This window comes from Gopherus flavomarginatus, chromosome 7 (assembly GCF_025201925.1).
Source record: "Gopherus flavomarginatus isolate rGopFla2 chromosome 7, rGopFla2.mat.asm, whole genome shotgun sequence".
NCBI lineage: Eukaryota > Metazoa > Chordata > Testudines > Testudinidae > Gopherus > Gopherus flavomarginatus.
In genome coordinates, this window is record NC_066623.1 from 112289249 (window position 1) to 112314387 (window position 25139).

Genomic DNA, 25139 nt, shown 5'->3' on the forward strand with positions numbered 1-25139 from the left:
AAGTTCTTAGACATAGCGATGGTGCTCAGAGGTGTGAAAAATTCACACCGCTGAGCATCATACTTAAACCGCCCTACTCCCTGGTGTGGACGTGGCCAGCTGGATGGAAAAGTGGTTCTGTCGACTTGCCTACATCTGCAGTACCATAGCTGGAGCACTGTGCTGCTACAGCCCCCATAGTGGAGACGTGGCCTAATGGCTGTGGTGAGATGGGGCAACCGAAGGAGCTGGTTTCTTAGCAAAGGGTTCCGGTTCCCCCAGTCGGGTATGTAGCGTTCCCAGGGGGATACCACCCCCAGGACTGGATTGCGGACTGGAGGAGGCGATCCGCAGCTCTCTGCTGAGAACTGACATTAGGTGGCCAGCCAGTTGATATCAGCCAACCTGTAACTCGCAAACAGTGCCGGGGTGCCTAGGGGTGGAGCTGGTGGGAGGCGACTTGGCAGCAGTGCTGCCCAGCATCTCTGTCACATATTGAACCAGCAAAGGTGTCTGCCATATCCCTACCCTGACTGGTAATCCTGGGGAGGGCACACAGATTAGGGTGTGGGGGAGACAGTTGTATGAAGCAAATCTTTTCCCTGTGGTTATTGGATTTAGGGGATAGAGCATTGGACTGGGACTCCAGAGTCTACTCCTGGCTGGGCCACTGGCCTGCTGGGTGACCATAAGCAAGATGCATTTATCATAACCTAGTCCCAGATTTGGACCTTAGCGTCCAAAATATGGGGGTTAGCATGAAAACCTCCAAGCTTAGTTACCAGCTTAGACCTGGTAAAGCTGCCACCACCCAAAAAATTAGAGTGTTTTGGGGCACTCTGGTCCCCCCAAAACCTTCCCTGGGGACCCCAAGACCCAAATCCCTTGAGTCTCACAACAAAGGGAAATAAAACTTTTCCCTTCCCCCCTCCAGGTGTTCCTGGAGAGAGAGACAGAAGTAAACTCCGTGGATCTAAACAGAGGGATTCCACCCTCTCTATTTCCAGTCCTGGAAACACAAGCACTTCCCTCTTCACCCAGAGGGAATGCAAAGTCAGGCTAGTAAATCTAACACACACAGATTTCCCCCTGACTTCTTCCTCCCACCAATTCCCTGGTGAGCTGCAGACTCAATTCCCTGGAGTTCCCCACTAAAGAAAAACTCCAACAGGTCTTAAAATAAAGCTTTATATAAAAAGAAAGAAAAATACATAAAAATGGTCTCTCTGTATCAAGGTGACAAATACAGGGTCATTTGCTTAAAAGAATATTGAATAAACAGCCTTATTCAAAAAGAATACAATTCAAAGCACTCCAGCAACTATATCCATGTAAATACAAAAAGAAAAACAATAGAAACCTTACTGCCTTACTGTATTGTACTTACAATTTGGAAACAGAAGATTAGAAAGCAGGAAACAGAAATCACTTCTCATAGCTGAGAGAGTGCAGGCAGAAGACCCCAGAACAAAGGACCCACACACAAACTTCCCTCCACACAGATCCGAAAAAGTCCCGTTTCCTGATTGGTCCTCTGGTCAGGTGTTTCAGATCACTTCTTTCCAGGTGAAAGAGACGTTAACCCTTAGCTATCTGTTTATGACAGCATTACTTCCCCGTGCCTCAGTTTCCCCACCTCTACAACGGGGATAATGATACTGTTCTTCTTTGTAAAGTGCTTGGAGCTCAGCTGGTGGCAAGCGTTCGAGAAGAGCTGGGCATCACTAGTATTGTTTGGATGAGCGACATCCCACAGGCAGCCTGGGCGTTTCCTTAGTGCCCTTGGAAGAGAAGAGACGCGGTGAGATGAGGCTGAAGGGAGGGGCGTGATGGGATTGATCAGAGAGATGCCAAACTCAGGCTGTGGCCCAGGGTTTGAAGCCATCCCCCAAGGCCAGCATTTGGGGGCGTAAGAGACATATATACAGCACCCAGCACCAAGAGGCTCTGCTCCGAACGGGAGCCTCCAGATGCTACTGGAATCCGCATGAAAATGTAGCAGCCACTCAGAGGCCAGGCACTGGGCTGTGAGGTCACGCGTCTGCTGTGCGGCTGTGTCCTGGCTGCTATTCCTGGTCGCCCCCACCTGGCCTCTGCTTAATTAGAGCCCTCCAGTGTCCTTGACGCCACCCTTCCTCGGGTCAACAGACGCTGCCAACGGGCGCTTTCCTTTCCAAATATAGAGGCTTCGGTTATTAATTTAGCTCCTGCCTTTTTAACTCCCACTCCGGTTCCACACATGCTGCAAAGCCACACGGGCACGGGCTGTCGAGCCAGCTGAGCTCACGCACCTGCCTGGCATCGCCCCGCGCTTTGCCCAGTTCTAATACCCACGGAGAGATGTGTTGGGTAGTGTTGTCTCGTGATCAGACGAGGGGACTGGAAGGCAGGACTCCTGAGTTCTCTCTCTCTCTTAGGTGCTTTTCCATCTCTATAGCAGCTGAGCACCACACACCTTTAGTGGGTTTAGCCTCACACTCCCTAGCAATAGAGGGCTGTTAGTACAGAGAGGAAACTGAGGCACAGAGAGGCTAAGCCTTTCAAGTCCTACACTAGTGCCCTAACCCCTGGCGTGTCTAATCTTAATCAAATTTTTCAAAGTGGTCACTAATTTGGGGTTCCTTGATTTTTGGGGGTGCATGATTTGAGACACCCCAAAGCAGTGACTAGGTCTGAAAATGTGACCAGGACTCTCCGGGACTGGTCCCACCTTGACCTGCGTGCTGCGCGGTCACTGACACTGTTCTTTGCGCAGGGCGCAAATGCTGAGACGAGCTGCCAGGCAGTGGAGAACCAGGCTGATCTGAGTCCCTGACTCTCTTCAAAGCTTATTTCCAGATCTGTCTGTTGTGCCTGGCTGAGGTTGCTGCCTGTCCTGGAATTCAAGTTACTGTCCAGATTTTCAAAGCTCTGACCTGTGTCCTCAGTCAGGGCCCCGTGTTCATTTGGACTTCATGGCTTCGTGCTATGCATATAGCACATCCCAATTTGAGGACATAGATCAGTGACCTGAAGTATGATTGCCTCTGACTCTTAACCTCCATTGAAGGAGACCTGCAAAGGAAAAAGAAAGAGCTCTGTGTCTTTTTTGTTGTTGTTGTTTTACTTCTTTCTGATCTACACAGAAAACCTAAAAGGGTTGTTTTTCTGCTGTTATTTTTTTAACCTAAGAAACAGCAGGAATATCAGCTCTGTTCTCGCTTGGCTTTGCTGGAGGACTCTCTGGAGACCCAGGTGAGGAATAAAGCTTCTAATTGAAAAGGAAGAGATATTTGGATGTTTGTCAAAGACGTCCTTTCTCCAAAGGGTTCGTTAGCTGTTGGAATTAAATAGGACTCTATTAGTTTGAAAAGTGGGATGACATTTTTGAGAAAATGTACATGAAAAATTCATTTCTTTTTCTGTTCAAACGCAATTTTCTCCTGCCAGCTACAGAGCTAGTAAAAATGTGACAACATTTTTGTGATGCTTTTCTGTCCCTTTTAGGCCCAAACACTGAAATTTTCCCACTGGCTGAAGCATTGATAGAAATCATATAAAAACCCTCGAGTCTGAAACAATCACAGTAGCACAGCCTGCAAAGACATCATTCTCCTACCGGCGCCAGTCATCCGGAGAGATTCAGCATAGCCAAAAACAGGAGTTCTAACGCAAGCAGAAAACCAACATATTCTACCACCCCAGACCTTTCTAGCCCGCTTCACGTAGCACAAAGAAGCAAAAATAAAGGGCACTCACCCATTTCGCCCCCACCCTTTGCAGGTTACCATAAAAAAATCCTACACTCTGAAACTGTCCCGGTCCCCTTTGGCACAATGATTCCTCGTCATCCCCTGACGTACCCTCTGAGTGACTTACTAGCACCCCCATGCTTCCCTTATTCACCTGTCAGGTATAGATCATAGTCAGCCAGGAAACTCAATACTAAATTGCAAGCATGCGTACCACATAAGTCCTCCCCAAGCCCCATTGACAGGCAATTTCACTTTTACAAACTACAGCGCACAAATCCTTCTCCATGTAAGTGTAAGGGCCAATCCTGGGCAAAATCCACTGTGGGTTATTACACCTTGCCTGCTTAAATTCCCCTGCAGCTTCAGTTGTATATGGAATTCTTCATTTCCTGTCCAAAACTGCTGAGTCACTGTTTGCTGTTAAACCGCTACCATGTTCCACCCTAGAGGCGGCTGCAGTTCGGAGGCAGCTGAAGGGCTTCCTCTATACAGTTTGTAAAGTGCTTTGCAATCATGCAGGTTGAAACAGAATGTATTTGCAGGTGGCCAGAATCTTCTCTCTGTTACTCCAGGGGGAATTTAGACTCACTGTGCTGAGGTCAGTGGAGCGGGTCTCGAATTACTAGAGATCAGTGTTTGCCCTGACCCAGTATGATGCGGGGGAGATGTGCTTCCTATGTCCGAGGGATGGGTCCTTCTGCGCTCGAGCCCCAGTGTGGGACCAAGGAGAAGGACACAGAAGGGATTATTCATGCAAGGACCTTAAAATGGCATAAGACTCAACCCTTTGGCTTAAAGAACTCTCTCGGCAACCTCTGCACGATGATTCTCTATTTCTGGCCTAAATAACCTTCGGCAATATAAGGGAAGGGGAGAGAGACCAAATCTGCAGGGAGCACATGTCGCCTTGGCACTAAAATGAGGAACACGGGAGGCAAAGTTGGTGGTGAAGTTACAGTTATTGCAAGCGCGCTTTTATAAACACAGCCTGCCCTGTGAAGTGGTCCTTTTGGAAGAGAAGAGCAGCATGTTTAGACCTTTAGGGGTTACCTAAGGAAGCTCCTTCCCCCTAGGATCAGCCGCTTGTGGAACCAGTGAGACTTGGTCCTCCGGTGGCCAGAGGGGCTGGGAGCAGGCAGTGGCCAATCAGGGCCCCGCAGGCCAGATAAAAAGAACTGGTTGCTTCTTTCAAAGGCCAGTTCTGGGTGAAGCTGTGATAGGAAAGGATGGGTCTCCCTATCTTAGCATAAGACACCTGCCCTGGGCAGGAGTCTCACACAGACCGTAATTTGGTTGGCTCAACAAAGGACTATTGGTTTATGTTCCAGTCTTGAGCATTCAGGTGGCCATTCTGAGTTGTGTCCATGTGGCACAGCCTGGCTCAGGTGAGCTCATGAAATAACTTTACAGTCCTGGGGGTAAACCAGGGAATGGCCACTGGGGATGCCTACAGCAGCGGTTCCCAGGGTGGCACATAAAGGGTGCGCTACAAAGAATTAGCAACATGCAAAGTAGACTTAGGTCTGAGGGGCTGGGGCACGAAGCAGCAGCAAGGAAGTTGCAGGGGCATGGGTAGAGGCAGAGCAGTTTGTGTTACAGCTGCTGCGAAGTAGGTTGGGCTGTGTTGAAAGCCTTACCTAGGGACTCTTGGTAGATAAAACCCTGGCTGTGTCCCAGGGTGGGCACATCACCAGCGCCACGTGGGCGTTTGGCCAGGCAGCTGTAGAATGCAGTTGCTCTGCCAGGGTGAAAGTCACTGCTGGGCAAAGGGGCCATCACAACATCTAGGGACCATTCGAGCCCTGAGGGCTGGTGCTGGCAGAGGGGCGACCCTCTCCTGCAAAACAGGGCCTTGTTAGTTCGCGTTCACACTGTCTATGCGGGGCAGTGCAGCCCTTGGGTGCACAATACTATTCACACCTCTATAGTCTGAACCGTAGGGCCGGGTAGACAAGGCCTGAGTTTGCTAAACCCCGATCTGTAGCAAGGAGAGAAATGAGGCTGGCTGATAGGAGGAGAAGGGAAATAAATCTCACCTGAGCAGCCTGGGTAACAAACTTTTCCCCAGCCCCCTGGGCTTGGTGCTGGGATGCTCTTCCCTGGGCTAAAAGCTTCGTTCCCTTTTGCTCTCCTCTCCCACAGAAACCCAGAGCCTGGAAGAGTGCGGCCAGCGGGTGAAGATGGTCCTGGAGTCGCCCACCCTCCCCCAGCAGCACGGCCTCCTCCTGCAGCACCTCACCAGCCATTTCTGCAAACTGGGTCAGAATGGCAGCAAAAGCCACCTCACCCCCAGGGCCCTGGGGGAGCTCTTCGGCGAAGTGCTCTTCCGCCCACCGGCGTCAAGGTGAGCTGGCTTTGAGACGCGCCTGGCTCTTGTTGGAACATATGGACAGCGCCTAGCACCAGGGGTGGGGGCTGTAATCTCAGCTGGGCTGCGAGATGCTGTTGTAACCCACTGACGAGTGGGTCTGACAGAGCCATTTCTGCGCCAGATCAGCACACGATATGTTGCTGTTACAGCAGGTTCTCAACCTTTTTCTTTCTGAGGCCCCCCTAGCATGCTATAAAAACTCCAGGGCCCAGCAAGAGGGGGCCTCGGTGTTCCTGGCTTCAGTCACCAGGGCGGGGGAGGCGGGAGATTCAAGGCTTTAGCCCTGCAGGGCTCTGGGCTTCAGCCACATGCAGGGGAGGGGGTTCGGGCTTCCAGGTTTCTGCCCTGCAGGGGCCCGGGGGCTCAGGGTTTTAGACCCACAGGGGAGCACCAGGGCGTCAGCCCTACAGCTCCGTTCCTGGCTTCAGCCCTGCGGGGGGCACCCAGGCTCGGGGCTCCTCACGACTCTGCTCTGGTTTCAGCCCCATGGGGGTGCCGGGGCTCAGGGCCCCGTGCCTTAGCTGCGAGGCCCCACGGCCCCCTGAAACCAGCTCACGGGCCTGCCAGGGGGCAGCAGACCCCTGGTTGAGAACCACGGTGTTACAGCCCAGCTAGGTAACTGTAACTCAATGTTTGGCAGCCTGTGCTTTTACCTCCGGAGGTCCCGCTTTCAATTCCCCGGTGTGTTGGCCACTCTACCCTAATACAAACCATGAGTGTTGACTATGGCTCCATCTCTGTGGCCCTTTTCTTGTCGTGCCTCTCTGCTTAGGCTGTCTCCAGCTGTGTCAACGATGCTGGTGCCACAGACAGCTGCTCGTTAGGAACTGGCCTGAGGTCCCTGCTCATAGAACAAAACTGATGTCCCTTCTCTGATGCTGTCCAGCTCCCGACAAGTGCATGGCTAGCCCAAACTCAGCCATTCCTCAGTGACAAGTTTAAGGGAAAGCGGCTGGGAGGCTTCAGCTTTTTGACAGTGTCCGTTTAACAACAGGCCATTTGGACCTTGAAGAAAGTTTAAAAAGTGTCCGCTCACAGGAAAAATCGCAGCCCACCCGTTCCGCCGTTTGCCACTGAGGAGGCTGTTATTTCCTTAAAATGAAATAGACCAGTGGTGTTGGAGCCTGGTAGTGCCGTCCAGGAGCACAGCGGCCTGCTGGAGGGAAAAGACTTGCTCTTTAGGAAGGAGTTTTGCTGTGTGTCATCTTCTGGAGGGTAGTTTACCCCCCCCACACTCTTCTTTATTTCTGAACAGTCCCTCTGCTGCCTCTTGTTCCCCTGGGACAGTATAGAAAGCAGGGTTTGTTTAGGGGTAGGAGCAGCAATGGGACTGTTAGGATGCCTGGGTTCTATTCCTGCTTCTGTCGCTGGCTCACTGTGAAACCTGGGGCACTTGGCCTCACTTTGCCTGTCTGTAAAATGGGTGTAATCCTAACACTGCCCTGGCTCCTGGGTGAGTGAGGCTGAACTGCCTGCCATTTTTCGAGTGCTTTGAGATCTTTCACTCAAATGAGCAGCGGAAGAGCAAAACAGCCCATCACAAGCCTCTCTGACATCACAGTCCTTTGCAGAGCCACCAGCTGTGAGTCACGGCTCTGAGTTTGTGGCCCCAGTTCTGTGACGCACTTAAGTGTGAGCCAAAGTCGCATTGACTGTAATGGGGTTTAATCAGCAGGTGCTTCAGTGCTCTTCCTGAACAGAGATGCTTTTCTGAATCAGGACTGTAATAATTTTGTTTAGAGAGCATATTCCTCCCCTACCCTCTTCTCGTGCCTATAATTTAAGCCTGACCCAGATTCAAACCCAGCCTGGGAGGGTTGAGTTGTTTTCTGCCCCGACTCTGCCAAATCTGAGCCAGCACAGCTCCCTGCCACCTGTGCTGCCAGCCAGACGCTGCCCCTTGCTGCTGTGTGTGTGTGTTGTGGAGCGAGAGGCGCTGTAATTCCTCGGCACATCCACTCCACAGCATGCGTGCGCAGCACAGCGAGGTGGCAACGGCCAGTGGGAGCAGGTCACGCAGCTGCTGAGCCAACCCCACAGGCAGGAGAAGGTCATTAGAGCCGACCCAGCCCCGAGAGAGTTGTGCTGTTTTTCACCCAAACCCAACCCAGGTAGTCAGGGCCTGTCAGGTTGCTGAGATCTCTCGGGGTGTTCTACAACGTACTCAGATAGACACTGACAAGCTGCTGAACCACAGCCGCTGTTTCGATCCCGCTCGTAAGGGCATACGCTGTGTGTAGTAGATCGACGTGACCTACCAGCACAAATGTACAGGCACTGACCATGTCTCCATCCTTTCCCTGAAGCATTAGTGCTTCATAATAACAATATTTTTAAAAATTCCCCCAGTGTGTAGCAATTAATTGCCACCACAAGCTGTCAGCTGGGTTAAAACCCAGGACTTTAATTGCCAAATGCACAGGCCTCAACTACCGGAGGTAAGGGAGCAATTCCCTTAGCCTGTAGCAGTAGCAGGCTTCTATCCTCTCTGTAGGCCAGCTGCTAGCTAATGTGTGTATCATCATACACACATAGCCAGCAAGTTACACAAGAACATAGTGTTTATTAACCAGATTGCAAAGGGCTTTTTATCTATGAATCTCAAAGCAGGGATCATTATCCCCATTTTACAGATGGGACACTGAGGCACAGTGGCAGAGCTGGGAATAGAGCCCAGGTCTTCCACATCCCCTTCCTGTGCCCCACCCACGGGCCACACTGCCTGGCTCTGGGAGGAAATAGTGAAGGGCTTGTCTCATAAAAATGAATGAGAAGCTTTTCTGCTGTAAGTGTTGATATTTGAAATCTTGCCTGCTCTGCCCTGTACCCAGCCCTGCACTCACTTACAGTGGGATTGGTTAACAGACCCGGGTGACCCAGGTGAAAAGGAATCGAGTAGTTGATTTGTAACCTGGCGCCTTGCTCTGTGTGAATGATGTAATGGACTTGCAGCCATCGCTCCGGCACTTCTTCGGGGTTCTCTAAGGGCTTGTCTGTACTAGAGTTTCCTACCTCGAGCAAATGGACAATCCACTCTCCATAGCCAACATGTTTGCAAAGATTGTTACACACCTTTGGTCGTTTTGTGGGCTACGGCCTCCCAATTTTTACCAGCCGTAAGGTCAAGCGGCAAGGAGGAGAGGGTGGAGAGGAGTGAGCGGGAGGCGGGGCCTCGGGGGAAGAGGCAGAACAGGGGCGGGGCCTCAGGGGAAGAGGCGGTGTGAGAGGCGGAGCCTCGGGAAGAGGTGGCGCAGGGGCTCAGGAAGAAAGGGCATTGTGAGGGCAGAGCCTCGGGGGAAGAGGCGGCACAGGTCAGGAACTCGAGGGGAAGAGGCGGTGCAGGAGGCAGGGCCTCAGAGGAAGAAGTGGCATGGGGGCGGAGCCTCAGGGGAAGAGGCGGTGTGGGGGGCGGAGCCTCGGGGAAGAGGTGGCATGGGGGCGGAGCCTCAGGGGAAGAGGTGGCACAGGGGCTCAGGAAGAAAGGGCAGTGCGAGGGTGGGACCTCGGGGAAAATGGGCAGTGCGAAGACAGGGGCTTGGGGAGAAGCAGGAGCAGGACCTCGAGGGGCGGGGAAGAGGGCATGGGGGGCACAGTTCGGGCTCCAGTGGCCCCCTCACTTGTAGGGAGCTTCCAAGACCCCTGAATATAGCCAGTTTGGGAGCTGTAATTTCAAACCCCATGGGATTGCGGCAGGAATAGAAGAAAGTGAAAGGACAAGTAGAAGGTTCCGCTGACCCCTGTGTGTCCAGAACCAGGGAAGCAGCGTGAGGCGATGGTTACACAAGCATTGTGGCTACTAACGTGCAGCACTTCTGGATTTATTCACAGTCCCCCAGGAACAAGGTGTTGAGAAGTTTGGTGCCTTCAGATTAACTCCTTAAAGGCACCTCCTCAGGAAGAAAGCTCACGGCCCATTCCCTTGTCCAGAGAACATTTGTATTTCCAGGTGGTGTCACTCTCCTGTCAAGTCTTCCAGGTGGTGTCACTCTCCTTCCAGGTGGTGTCACTCTCCTGTGTCTTGCCTGTCCCACAGGCCGTATCCATAACCAATAGTCTTGGACTGTCCTTTGTCAGAATTCTTTTCTCACCTTCCACCCCTTTCTCTTCACAGCACGGAGGTGAACTCAGAACACCACGCAAAGATCATCGAGGCTCTCATTGTGGCCGGAGGCATGGCCGAGATGCAAGCTGCACCCGGTAGGAAACTATCCAGAAGGGGGGTGGGGCGAGGTGGGGAATAGCAGGGCTTTGATTGCAGCGGGAACATGGCGACTGCTGATGCTTGCGGAATCCATCAGAGAATGAAAGTAAAGGAGTCCCAGCCTGTACCCACCTCTCGGCACATTGATTCTCCTCTGTGCTTCTCTAGCTGCTGAGAGGGAGAAGCAGGATTCTCTGGGCCCTGTGCAGATTAATTCAGGTCATTATCAATTGCATACGTGGATGGAGACGGCTGTTTCATGCTCAGAGGTGACCTTCCTAGAACTTATTAAGGTGCATGAAAAGCAGACGAGGCCATGACTCAACCAACTTCAACTTAAGGGAGTGTTGATGATATTAGCAAGGGAGGGGCTTAGTATCCAGAGAGGTCCTCACCAGACATCAGCTATTCCCTGCCTGCCTTGGTGATCAAGGTGCCCCTCTGGCAATTTGGAAGGCGGTCAGCCTGCCCGGGGCGGAGACAGGAGATCCAAGGCTTCCTCTCATCTCTGTCTTTGTGCATGGTAGGTCGGTCGTTAGCATCTAACTAGCAGCACAGCTGGGCCTGGCGCTGGCAGCTGGGGATTTTTTAATTGCTCTTCAGGGAATGACAGAGCTGATGTTCCTGGAATGTTGTTGGGGAGGGTTGACTTTGGAAGGGGCCTAGCACATGAGAGAAGGGGAAGTTGTTTGCATGCTCTGCTGTATTGTCCAGCAGTCTGGCTCGCAGGAGGGTTATTTTCTGTGCTCTTGGTCTTGACGCTTCTGCTCTTGCTTGCACGTTTCATCTGATGTGCAGAGATCAGTGAGGTCACAATAAAGCAGGGGCCACAGGCTCTGGCCATGGGGGAGGCGGGGGTACAACTGGACTGAGGTGGTTTCTACAGGGGATCTCTCCAGACATGATCCAAAGGGCCTCCTGCCTTAACTGTTGAGCCATTTAGAGGAGAGGTTTTCTGTCACATGCATCCAACACACCAGGTTTAGCTCTGAAGACGGAGCTGAGATTACAAAGCCCGCTGGCTCTGGGCTAGAGGAATATAGTCACTTTTTCTAACCTTCATCCTCTTCTCGTGAGAATAATGGATTTCAAAGGGGCAGTTGGTGTCCACGGCTTGTCTGCAAAGAGTCGGTAATGTCTGTCCCTTTAGAAAGCTAGTTGTGAGTTTCCTACACTCCTGAATATTGCCTGTGTTTCTAAATCGCATGGCAGGTTTCATTTCTGGGGCATTCAGGTACAGCCCACTAGAAATTCTGTGGCAGCATCGCTTAATTTTTTTTTAATGGAGGAATCAATGAAATGTATGGAATTAAAGTAGACATGCTCACAATGGAGTTTATTTTTCTATTCAATTTCGCTTAATTTAGGTCTCCATCAGATTTTCAGTGCCCAACCTACTGACGACGTTTGTATTGACATGACAGCGCATAATTGAGCAGGTTGTGCCTTTTTGGTGGGATGGAAAGACACTGCCCAATTTGACTCCTCTTGTCAGTTTTGCTTAATATATGGCTCATTCTTAAATCACCAGAAACATCTTCAGAGATTGTGATGAGTTTGTATGTTACAGATTTAAAAAAATTAATAACAATAAAGTAGATGGGCACTTATATCTTGGGCTAGATTCATTACAGAATCAAAACCATCCTCATGAAAATTATGTGCAGTTGAAGAGTATGATATATGGAGAAAACAGTTGCAAACTATAGATACAATCTGGCTTCCCCACAACTTGAGTTCTCACTCTGTTTCGTTTGTTTACCAGTCCCCACACCCTGTTTGGGCTCTGTACATCACACAGAGCCATCTAGAGGCTGAATAATATACTGCAGGTAAACGTAATATTGGGACTGCTGCTGAAGGTTAGGACTGCACTCAATTTGCTGCATCAGTTTGGAAGACTCACAAGTGCAAGCAAAACACTTTGCCAGTTAGCTCCAAGTGTAGACCAAGGATGGAGTGAAAACATGGTTGTGAATAGAACTGGTTGGTTGATAGTCAAGAGACTGGTGAATAGATACTCATGAATCACCTCGGAGAGTTTGGTTGGTTGTGTTTGTGTGAGTTGTGTTGTTACATTTTCACTGGAATTTAGATCACCACTTGCTTATTCAAATATTCCCAGATCCCAGAACTTCTCCCTATTTTAACACAAAATTATTCATCTATAATTTTTATCTGCTGTAAAAATGTGGTGTTTGTGATCCATCATTCATTATCTTCTTGGTTTTGGGTGGTTGGTTGTCAGAGTTAAAACAATCAGGGAGCAGAATCTGTGCCTTGTGATTTCAGTGACCAATCACACCCCAAGAATAATGGCCAGGCTCAATGAACAACTCACAGACTGTTGTTTAGCTTTGTAGGCCTTAAGGCGAGCAGGGACCATCATGATCATATAGCACAGGCACCGACTCCAGGGCTGGAGCACCCACGGGGAAAAACTGGTTGGTGTTCTGCACCCACCGGCAGCTCCCTGCCCCAGCTCACCTCTGCCTCCGCTCCGCCTCCTCCTCTGACCGCGCCACTTTCTCCCCTAGCTCTCAGAGCTTCCCAGGTCTTTCTCCTCCTCTGTCACTTCCAACTATAGGTCCCCAACTTATAGTAAAAGTCTTGTTGTTCGTCCCTAAGTGCATGATTTGCACTTTGCACTATTAAATTTCATCCCATTTCTGTTACTCCAGTTTTCAAGGTCCCCCAGATCTTCTTGTCCTCCTCCCTATTGGTAATGACAATTGGGCAGGCTTGTATCCATGCTGGTCTCTGAACGCTCCAGCTCTCTTGCAACACAGCACACTTGCTGGGCTGGCCGTTGAAGCTATCATTCATACATCAGCTTGCACCTATCCCATGCATGCTGCTGGAAGCATGCCCCTCTGCTACCGTGCATGCAAGCACCTCCATCTGCTCCAGCAATCCCATGGTTTCATCTGGGATTTCTGCTGCAGGCTCAGCAGCTCTACGGAGTACCATGTGAGCCAACGCACAGCCTAGCACCCCAGTGGCTCATTGCTCTGTCTGTGTCTTTAGGAACATCTGGGGAAAGAGGCTATTGCTTAGCCAGGGCTAAAGCAAACCATCTTCTACATTGATGAATCTGATGAGAAATCTCCGTCTCCATAGAGGGGCTGCAGATTTCAGTGGCTACCATTTTGACTATACCTGGAAAAGTCCCTCTCTAAGCCAGCTGGATTCCTGATGAGATGATGGCTCGGGAATCTCATCCCTGTAGCTCGGGGGAGTCCCCATTAGTCATCTGTCTTGGAAAGCCAGTTACCGAGATGCTGGACAGGCAGGGACCGAGGTGTCCTTCCTCCCTGCTTTTCTCAGCTGTTGCTCGGGAAAGCGCAGCCCTCGGTGGTGGTGCTGTCCTGGTGTTCGTCTGCGTTAGCCCCTCGGAAGTCGCAGAGGTCTCAGCGCCTGCGGCTCGGAGTGCTTAATTGAATTACTCGCACTGACGATTGATAGCCCCGTGGAGAAAACCCAATTGCAGCCATTAATCAAAATGCTGTGACAAGGGTAACTAATGGGAGAGCCAGGATGAAGAGCTGAAAATTCATTCCAAATTGGATCAAGAACTCCATCCGCCGGGCAGAGAACCAGACAAGATTCGCGTGCTAACCCAGGAGCATGTGTGCACACACACACACATGCGCACACACTCTCTCTCCTCCTGTCTGGGATATTATCCACAACTGCACGACTACTCATGCTTACTGCCTATCCCCCACTGGGCAAGGTGTGGTAAATATCGCCCTGGTGTGAAACGTGGTGGCAGGGGAGAGGTACAGCTGGCTGGAGATGGCCCGTCGCAGCGCACACATTTCAGATGCTGACTTTGTGGCTGCCCTTGGAGCCCAGCTCTTGTCACAGCCAGCTGTTTGCTCCCAGCTGCAGGGGTTCCCCTTGTAACTCCCACTCTCAGTGAGGAGGGTCCTGTGTGTGATCTCTGCTGATGCCTCCAGGCACTTCCGTTACGTGACTGGTTTGGTGACCCAAAGCTGCAAGGGTAGCAGCTTTCCCAAAGCGGTCGCAGTCTGACATGCCTCAGGTCGCACTGCGCTTCTGCTGACGCCATCGCCTGGCCGTTCTGCACGCCCTGGATGCCAGAAGTCCCCAAAACCGCAGCGTTCTTGGGGTGCTGAAAGGCTCGGGTGATGGTCCAGTGGGTAAGGCCCTAGCTAGGACTAGAGAGATCTACAGTCAATTCTCAGCTCCACTGTAGGCTTCCTGTGTGACCTTGGGCAAGTCATTTGGCCTCTCTATGCCTCAGTTTCCCCATCTGTGCAATGAGGACAATAGCACTGCCCTACCTCACAGGGGTGTAGCGCTACATTAAGGATTTTGAGGTGCTTAGATATTGGGGTGATGAGGGCCGGATAAGTACCAGAGCTGGAAGCAAATGCTGGCAGATATTTCAGGGATCACATGGGAAAGGCGTGTTCCAAGCTCATCAGGATTTTAGTGGGCAAAGGATTAACTAACACCTCCAACGGCTGCTGGCAAGAATCCTAGAACCATGGGAGTTAGTGCTAAGAGAGACGTCTTTTGTCCTATGTTGTCCTGTCCGGCTTTGCACCCCAGCCAGTGCGGCTCACTGCCCACATTATAGCAGGCTAGGCGAGATGACCCCAGCACTGGAAAGGCCCTGCCACTGGGAACCCAGTCCGCGGTCTGTTCTGCTAAGCTATATTGCAGCCTAACTTTTCCATTGCCCATTTTAATCCCGTTTCTGCCAGTGACACTTACTTGCATCACCCTCTGCATTCCTCTCCCTCTCTGAAATACTTCTAGATACCGCTCATCTCCCCTCCTAGTAATGGGGTGCCAGGCAACACATGGCTGCTTCCTTGAATAATACCTCAGAAATCAGCCCCCCCGCCCTTATTACTCCTCCTTGAATTCTCTCCAGTCAACTCATGTATATGCGTCTCTTCCTTTCACTTCACCACATGTTAGGAAATAACAGCTTGATCTCCTCACTATGTCTGATCCAGGGTGAACTCAGTAACACACCGGAACAATTAACTCCTCCTTCCTAACTCTGATCCTTCAGTTTGATTATCTCGTAGGGGGGCAAATGGTCCGAATGGTTAAGGCAGAGACCAAGGAGTCAGGACTCCTGTTCCCACCTCTGGGAGGGCAGGGCTGGCTTTAGGCCAATTCACCGAATCAGGCCCTGTGCCCTAAGGAAGAGTGCTTAACTTTTTAATTTTTACTCACCTGGTGGTGGTCTATGTCTTCGACGGCACTTCGGTGGCGGGTCCTTCACTCGCTCCGGCTCTTCAGCGGCATTTTGGCAGTGAGTCCTTCAGTGCCGCAGAAGACCCAGAGCGAGTGAAGGACCCTCCACCGAAGTGCCGCCAAAGACCCAGATCGCCGCCAGGTGTTCGAATCGGGCTCTGCAGTTCCTAAAGCCAGCCCTGTGGGAGGGCACGTAGTTTAATGGGAGAGGACTAGGAGTCAGGACTCCTGGGTTCTGTTCCCAGCTCTGGCAGGGCACGTAGTTTAATGGGAGAGGACTAGGAGTCAGGGCTCCTGGGTTCTGTTCCCAGCTCTGGGAGGGCACGTGGTCTAATGGGAGAGGACTAGGAGTCAGGGCTCCTGGGTTCTGTTCCCAGCTCTGGGAGGGCACGTGGTCTAATGGGAGAGGACTAGGAGTCAGGGCTCCTGGGTTCTGTTCCCAGCTCTGGGAGGGCACGTGGTCTAATGGGAGAGGACTAGGAGTCAGGGCTCCTGGGTTCTGTTCCCATCTCTGGGAGGGCACGTGGTCTAATAGGAGAGGACTAGGAGAACTCCTGGGTTCTAGGCCCACATCTTCCACTGACTTCCTGTACAACGTTGGACTTTTCACTTCTCTGTTTATATCTAGAAAGCAGGATGTTTTTACTCTTCTCTCCTCACATTAGGGGCTTGCGGGCACTAATGAAATGTTTGGAAAGCACCTGGAGCGCTGTGGCCGAAAAGGACTATATAAAGTGCTGATCATTATTATTTGCATCCTGGATTCTAAGAGTCCGTAGCCACCATGTACCTCTCCTCTCCCCTCTTCGCTCCGTGTGCACTTTTCTTTTCTTTTCTTGTCTTTTTTTTTCTGGAGTTGTAGCTTATAATTAGACATCCAAAATGGCTATAAATACTCTGCAATAACATGGCAGATGGGATGCAAATAGCACATGAATAGGAGTCACTAGCTGACACCGAGGAAACCATAAAGTGTGACTTCATTCTGACTCAAGCATAAATATACCTCCAGTGAGTTTCTGTGGTTTGGGGGATTGGAGAGGAGAGGTGCAGGTCACTGGCCGAGCAGGGAGCAGCAGCTTTTGCTGAGGGACTTTATCCAAGAAGGGGGACGTTTTGAGCCAGATTCCCTGTTGTGAGTGTGAGCGTCTGCTGGGATTTGAGCCGCGCTTCTATAGGCAAATGGTGCTAAGAGGAGAAGTGACGTAGTGGGAGGAACTGACGCGCACTGTGACTCCAGAAGGCAGATGCTGCTGCTTATATAATGACTGGTGAGGGAGGCATTTCCAGGGGTCTAATGATCCTTCGGGTTAAGGCCTCCGAGTTTCCGCTGAAGTTATTGGAAAGACTCATTGATGTCAGTGGAGCTTGGATCTGGCCCTCTCTGCAATGTACTGAATTAATGGCTGTGTCTTCACTGCAGAAAAACCCCAAAAGGTGCGTTTGTGCATCGACCGAGCTATCTCCACGTAATGCCCTTCTTGACCCAGAGCAGAGTTGTTTTTGTCACAGCTGGTCAGAAAATAGGTTTTCTTTCCAGCAGAAAATTCCTATGAAAATGTGTGTGGGGAAGGATTGTTTTCACCTACATTTTCCAGGTGAAATGGTTTCTTGGCAAAAATGTGATAACGAAAACATTTGGATTTGGAAATGCTTCCACCATGCCTCGTGGGCGGTATAGTTTGCGCACTTCATGCTCCTGTCCTCCTTCGGGGGCTGGGCTTCCTGGCCAGGCTACATCTCCCATATTTTAGGTTTGGGCTGAAACATTCTGGTTTGGGGGCATTCAGTTGTTCATTGACAAATGGACACGTTTCACCGCAAGCAGACCCTTTGCCCAGAAAACCATAATTTCGGTCAACACCCAGCTTTGATGGAAAAGTTTTGACCAGTTTTGGTTTTTACCTTGAGGTAGCTAGTCAAAATCAATCTCAGGTGGGGTCTAAAGGGTTGAGCCTACATCGAGGTAAAGTCAAGGAAAGACTTCCCTGGGCCCAGTCAGCGATGTCATACCTTTCCCATCGGTCACCGTTGCTCCATGTGTATAATTGGGGAAGGCACAAAGGCAAAAACCCCTTTCGATATGATGAAGAGTTAAGAGCAACCCCTCTCCCCTTGCATTGGATAGGCAGCTTGACTCCCAAAGCTAATAATCCATAAAACCATACAATGCCCTGCTATGACCACACAAATACATACCCGCTAATGAGCACTACAATTATGTAAGCCCTGCCTCAAAAGATATAGACCCCTGCCACCCCAGTTAAACTTGTCTCGCTTCTTCAAGCACTTGGAGAACCTACGACAAAGGCTGCTACATCAGCAAAAAGTATCTGTTGTTATTTAAGGCTGGGGGAATCTGCAGGACTCCAACAGCAATGGCACATTTCTAATGAACACACTTGTAAATTCTAGCACATAGACATGACATAACATAAGAAAGGCTGTACTGAGTCAGACCAGAGGCCCATTCAGCCTAGTATCCTGTCTACTGACAGCGGCCAATGCCAGGTGCCTCAGAGGGAATGAACAGAACAGATAATCACCAAGTGATCCATCCCCTGTCGCCCATTCCCAGCTTCTCATAGACTCATAGACTCTAGGACTGGAAGGGACCTCGAGAGGTCATCGAATCCAGTCCCCTGCCCTCATGGCAGGACCAAATACTGTCTAGACCATCCCTAATAGACATTTATCTAACCTACTCTTAAATATCTCCAGAGATGGAGATTCCACAACTTCCCTAGGCAATCTATTCCAGTGTTTAACTACCCTGACAGTTAGGAACTTTTTCCTATGTCCAACCTAAATCTCCCTTGCTGCAGTTTAAGCCCATTGCTTCTTGTTCTATCATTGGAGGCTAAGGTGAACAAGTTTTCTCCTTCCTCCTGATGACACCCTTTTAGATACCTGAAAACTGCTATCATGTCCCCTCTCAGTCTTCTCTTTTCCAAACTAAACAAACCCAATTCTTTCAGCCTTCCTTCATAGGTCATGTTCTCAAGATCTTTAATCATTCTTGTTGCTCTTCTCTGGACCCTCTCCATTTCTCCACATCTTTTTTGAAATGTGGTGCCCAGAACTGGACACAATACTCCAGTTGAGGCCTAACCAGCGCAGAGTAAAGCGGAAGAATGACTTCTCGTGTCTTGTTTACAACACACCTGTTAATGCATCCCAGAATCACGTTTGCTTTTTTTGCAACAGTATCACACTGTTGACTCATATTAAGCTTGTGGTCCACTATGACCCCTAGATCTTTCTGCCATACTCCTTCCTAGACAGTCTCTTCCCATTCTGTATGTGTGAAACTGTTTGTTCCTTCCTAAGTGGAGCACTTTGCATTTATCTTTATTGAACTTCATCCTGTTTACCTCAGGCCATTTCTCCAATTTGTCCAGATCATTTTGAATTTTGACCTTGTCCTCCAAAGCAGTTGCAATCCCTCCCAGTTTGGTATCGTCTGCAAACTTAATAAGCGTACTTTCTATACCAACATCTAAATGGCAAACAGAGGCTGGGGACACCATCCCTGCCCATCCTGGCTAATAGCCATTGATGGCCCTGTCCTCCATGAATGTATCTAGTTCTTTTTTTAACCCTGTTATTGTCTTGGCCTTCACAACATCCTCTGGCAAGGAGTTTCCACAGGTTGACTGTGCATTATGTGAAGAAATACTTCCTTTGGTTTGTTTTAAACCTGCTGCCTATTAATTTCATTGGGTGCAAAATGACCCAAAGGTTTGTTCCTATTTGTGCGTGGATCTAGGACTCCACAGACCTGCAGCCTCAGGTTCGTTAAACGTGACCTCAAGTAAATGTTTGCATGCGGGATGAGAGTTTTGTGTCCTGCCCCAACTAGAATCCACAATGATGTTAGTTAACACGTGTTAATGACCATGGCTAAAACATCACGTGTAGACATACCCTAAGGAGAAAGGGAAGGGAAGAGTCCGATTGGTCTATAGAGCTGCTGAAGCAATGGGATTGCAGAATTGTTGTAGCCAGAATATTAGAGAGACAAGAGGGGCAAGGTTTCTCTTTCACCAACAGAAGTTGGGAAGGTCACCCCGAAATGGAGAGGCGACGGGAGCTTTCAGCTAGGCGCACCGCTCAGTAGCCAAAGCACGGGACTCTCTTTTGCTGTCACACGTAATTGCAGACACGTGAGGCTTGGAGCCAGCTGTTCGTGTCAGTATTCTAGCCTGAGATCACTCTGTTCTCCCAGGTTCGTTTTGTTTGCTCAACGGCTGCTAATGTACATGTGAAAACCGTCCCTTGACGGTACCACACTGGGTCAGGGGGTTGGCACCGGCAGTGAGGACCCGAAGGCTGCGGGTCAGCAGTTCACCTCCAGCCCAGGTTGTCAGCGACCTGATGGATTGCTGGTGGCCTCAATCCAGCGCTGAGTGGCTGGGTGCCCACATCGTGAAAACCATCCCCACAATCGGCCCCCTTCTTGGCAGTCTTAGCAGAGAGGCCGAGGCGTGAATGGGTTGCTATGACCGAGCACCCCCATGAGATGGTCTGAGCAGGGGGCTGCTGTGTCAGGCGGGTGAAATCACTGGCAGGGTTTGTTTGTTGTACTCACTCCTCAAAGCCAGTGGGGAATGAGGGACTTCTTCCGAGCAGCGTTGAGTTAATAAACATACTGTCCTGCTAAATTCCACTCCTCGCAAAGGCAGCTCTGCCGTCGGCTGCCAGCTGTCAGTTAACTTGCAGACAGCTCATAAAGGTAATTTTCTTTCCTCTTGGCGTGGGATCTTGTGTGCTGCTCAGCGATTCACCCGGCTTGCAACAGAGAGAGAGGGAGAGGCAGAGAAACCTGGCAAGGTTTTTTCCTTTGTCTTTCTCGAATAAACGCTTTCAAACACAAATTGTATTCTCAGAACTCTTGGTTCTGTTTCTCCTGGAGGGAGAGAGAACCAGTGTACAGTGTATTCCCCGGTGGTGTGCACCTAATCCTCAGGTGGCGTAAATCGGCATCGCGCCAGCACCAATTTCACACCGGCAGACGATATAGCCCACAACATAGATGAATCTTCCTCTTTCCCGTCAGGGATTGAGGGTGCTCAGTGCCTTGCAGGATTGGGGCTGTTACTCCCTTCCCCTGCCGCTGATCGGTAAAAGGGTTGGCGGGACCAGACTTTCTAAATCCGAATCCTTGGGAGTGTTCCCAAATGGCAGGACGTTGCTAGCATTGATCACGTGCATGAGGGCTGCTGAATGGACCCAACCGGCTTTAAAAAAGCAAACCCGCAGGCGCTCTGGATGACCCCGCCGATATTAATATCTTTAGTGAGGTGGCTTCCATCAGGGTAGTATCTTGATTCCCCCGCCCCGATGAGTAGATCCCATCCCCTTGCTGGGAATTAGGATCCCTACTTTACAGGTGGGGGCGCTGCAGCACAGGGCAGCCTGAGGGGCAAGTCTCTGAGCCCAGATCAGCTGACTGGGGGTCAACACTGCAACGTGGAGGTTTGGGCTCCAAGGCCCCATGCCAGGTGTGAGAGTGCGGATGTGGCGCTGCTCAGTTTAGCCCTGGAGCGCCAGCCGGGTCAGTGGGTGCAGCTCTGAGATGCGCTGCCGCAGGGCTTGTTGTGCAGGGTAGATGCACCTGGACAGAGGGAGTCTGGGAGAACTGAGCACTGACTGCAGGTCGGCCGAGTGCCCGGCCTGGGCTTTAACCTAGAGACCATCCGTCCTCCCTGCCAAGACAGGAGCCTTTTCCCCCAGCTGAGCTCTAGCTCATTCACACCACTGCAGAGTGGGAGAGAGTCTGAATCTGTTGCCCTACAGGGCACGCTACAAACCCATTTATTGTCTCCGGTTGGGGAATAACAGAGGGTGTCCCATGGGGTGGGTGGGCAGATCCTGCACCCTCCTGGAGACCTCACTGGGGCTCTGTCTGAGGGTAGGCATCCCCCCAGAATATGCACGTTGCAGGACTGGCGCCTCCATTTGCCAGCCTTTTCCCGGGGGGCTGGAGAGGACTTCCTGACCATTTCCCAGAGAACAATTAGCTTATGGAGCATGCCGGGGTGGGCTTGAAAGCCTCTAGCTAGAGAGGGAAGCCCTGGCAAGGCCCACGCCTTCCAAGCCTCTATCATCAGGTAGCTCTTCTCATGTGCATTAATCTCCTTATGTAACAGTCAAGGCATCACTTCACATTCCCTGGATGCTCACATGCTGATGGCAGTGGAAGGGTGAGGTTCGGAGCTCTTCCAGCAAACCCTTGCTAGGGACCAGGCTGAGAAGGAGAAGGGAAATCCTCAGGGAAATCTAAACAAAACCCTCTCTGGCATGGATGATCCATGCAGCTAAAGCCTCCCAGCTGCTCCCACTGCTAGATGCTCTGAGCACGCTCCTGACAACTAGGTGACAGGGAGTCCCCTTCCGCAGCATAAAGGGATGTCCCAGGGACTGGGCAATGCAAGAAGCAAGCCCTGCAGTGAATATTCTCCATCCCGACGGCAGTGGTGTAAACCCACGTGTAAGGCACGGGAGATCATAGCTGCAGACTCCTTGCGCTGAGGCGTAGGGAGAGTGGGCTTCGCTGGCTGGGACCGGACCTGGCAAAGCCGGCCTGGGGATGCGCAGATTCGTGTTCGTGTCTAGAACTAACCCTTCCCTAAGGGGTTAACGGTGACCTGTGATGACATGTGTGGGCCGTTGGGTGGCGCCAGCACATGCGGTAATGGAGACCTCCAGGGATTAAGTGACTTGCCCACAGCCACCGAGTGAGTCAGTGGCAGCGTCTCATGGTCAGTGTTTCTCCTGGCGGCTGGCTGTTCACGTGCCTTGAGACACCCCAGGGCAGGCAGACTGAAGGATCCCCACCAGCCCCACACCCGGCAGGGGCCCATTGTCCGAGAGGGCAGAGACTGCACTCTATTTAAAGGAAAGAATGGAGTGTGCTGGGTGGAGGAGGCGGGTGGTTTGTATAGAAGCAGGTTGGGGCAGGAACTAATCAAAAGGTGGTGATGCCAGGGTCACTTTATCCAAGAGGGGAGGGATGGGCTGTGAAGGGAGCCCAAGGGGTTGGCTGGGAGTCACGCCGTGCCCTGAGTTAGCATCTGTAAGCGCGCGATCTCGTTAGTTACCCTTGCCCTCTTCCCCTACCCCCTTGCTCACTGCAGCTTGTTTTTAACTCTCTTGTCAGGGCATCAGGGCGCGGCCCCCATCTGCCCACAGGGTTGTAGAGCGCCTGGCGCTGTGGGACCCCGATCCCCACACAAACAGCATGCGATGGTCCAGGGCCCTCCGGCCATACCCGCTTGGCAGGTGAGAGCAGGGAGGGATGGGAGTCTGTGCCCATCAGTTTATTTCCCAACCTCGGGCAGGAACAAGGAAGGAATTGATTTAAATGCCAGCTTATGTAAATGTGAATGACATCATCCCCTGTTCCTCTTCAGGCACTATTTATAGCCACTTTAATTTACTCCCCTTTGCTTTATTATCTTTCCACAAGCCTTTTATCCCCAGCATTTAGCATCTCAATTGACAAGCCAGCCGCATGATACAGCACGATGCTGCAAAGAAGGGCTCAGAGGGGGAGATGGGGCAGGCGGGGAGGGGACCTGAGGACGAGCGGGTTCCTGGCTGCAGCAGCAGCAAGATCTAGAAACGTCTGGGAGAAAATAACCCACCGTATCACTGTCCTGCCGGCAGCCAGGGCGTGAGTTCTTTATCTGTATTACTGGAGAGGCTGAGAGACCCGACCATGGGCCAAGAGCGAGGGATGGATTCCTGGTTCAAACGCACAGCAAAAAGACCCAACGAGCTGACAATCTAAGTCTAAGACAAGAGACAACAGATGGCTACAGCCAGATACACAGGGTAGGGGGAGAACAAGGAAACAGAGAGACAGACCGGCTCAGCGTGGTCAGCCCACCGGCAGCCTGGCCCTTGTCCAGTGTTTTGTAGGCATCACGGCAAAAGGGAGTTTTAAGGAGGACTCCAAAGGAGGATAATGAGTAGGGGTTAAATTCAGTCAAACCTCAGGGGGCCGCAAGCTGGTTTCAGGGGGTCCGCGAGGCCCCATGGCTGAAGCCCCAAGCCCTGGCATGCCTGGCAGGGCAGAAGCCCTGAGCCTGGGCACCTCCTGCAGGGCAGAAGCCCCAAGCCCCAGTGTGCCTCCAACGGGGCAGAAGCCCCTCCTCCAGCCTTCAGCTGAAGCCTCGAATGGGGAGAGAGGTGCTGTGGGGGGCTCCAGAAAACACTCTGTGAGAATTTAAACCCTGATACAGTAACGAGTTACTTTTGCCGATGTTTATGGGACGCTCCTCCCAAGTGTGAGGGTCAGCATGGGAGAAAGCGCCAAGGTGCCCTTTTGACAGTTTTAACAAGTGGGCAGCAGAGGCTGGTGTCACGGGCCAGTTGGAAACAGGAGTTGACATCTCAATAGTGAAACAGAGACGATAGGGCAGGTGGGGATAGACTACAAAGAACCTTGAACATAAAGACAAATAGACTGTGTTTGAAGACGGGAGGGAGCAGCGTTTGAATGGGAGGTAGATTCTTTAGCACCAAACATCCACAAAGCACCCCAGAAAACTCCATATCAATAAAGTATGGGATGTCACATCCATCAGTGTCAGCTCACTGCAGCTGCTTTTGGAGTCCTGTGAAAATCTGTGTTCATTTGAAAAAGAAAGGAAGTTTCTAGTCCTCCTGGCTTCAGAGAGAAGCTTGAAAACATGATCTCAAAGGGCTCAAAAAGCAGATGGTGAATAAATAGAACCCCAAATGTGTTTTTTAAAGCATGCTTTTTTAGCCAATCTCCTAATTTTGGTGGTTCTGACTTGATTTTCGAATGCTTGGTAACCCTGTAAACGTTACAACTATTTCAAGGAGGATCTAGTCCAGGGTTTCACTCACCCGGCTGAGATCATCCTGCAGTGTGAGTAGCAAGGTTGTCAGGTAGGATGGGTGGCAGAGCGCCATCTTGTTTTGTTATATTAGGGTGTCGGCTATTACTAATAACCCTAAGCGATGTGGAGAGCCCTTGTCAACATAATATATCGCCAGTCTCACTTTCCGCTTCCCGGGCACCATGAGAAGCTGTAAATGAAATAAAACTGCCTTGGAAGTAAACAACCTCCTGAAGACACAAGGATGTAGATTTTGATTTTCTCTAGCCTCCATTCGGGGGCTAACTTGACATTGTCCCCTTAAATCAAGTGACTGCGATACGTTTATCTTTCATGTCATTGGTCGAGCGTAGGGTGACCAGACAGCACATGTGAAAAATTGGGACAGGGGGTGGGGGGTAATAGGAGCCTATATAAGAAAAAGACCCACAAATCGGGACTGTCCCTATAAAATCGGGACATCTGGTCACCCTAGTCAAGCGTCTTATCACCTGATATTCCACTAGGGGCAGAGTTCCTCACATAACCTAGAGATGATTCATCTTGATCCTGTGATTGAATTAACCTCTGCTGATAAACGCAGTTATTGGTTTTTTAATTGACTTCTGGACTAATTAAATAATCAACAAGATGTCCAAACAGTCCTGTTATAAGGAATCCGTAGCCCTTATTGGTTGAAACTCCTTGGAGCTTAAGAAAGGGAGAAAAGGGAGCAGCCTAAACTGTGAAGTGCTTTTGAA

General features: G+C 50.9%; 1 protein-coding gene across 1 annotated transcript in view; it reads left to right on the top strand.

The window, feature by feature from the left end:
• The window catches only part of PIK3R3 (phosphoinositide-3-kinase regulatory subunit 3), a 358799-nt gene that overhangs the window by 178050 nt on the left and 155610 nt on the right, over positions 1-25139 (top strand). The window contains exons 6-7 of the mRNA XM_050961835.1: positions 5856-6057; positions 10196-10281. Of these exons, the coding sequence (XP_050817792.1) occupies positions 5856-6057; positions 10196-10281 (288 nt within the window). The remainder of the gene's footprint in view (positions 1-5855; positions 6058-10195; positions 10282-25139) is intronic.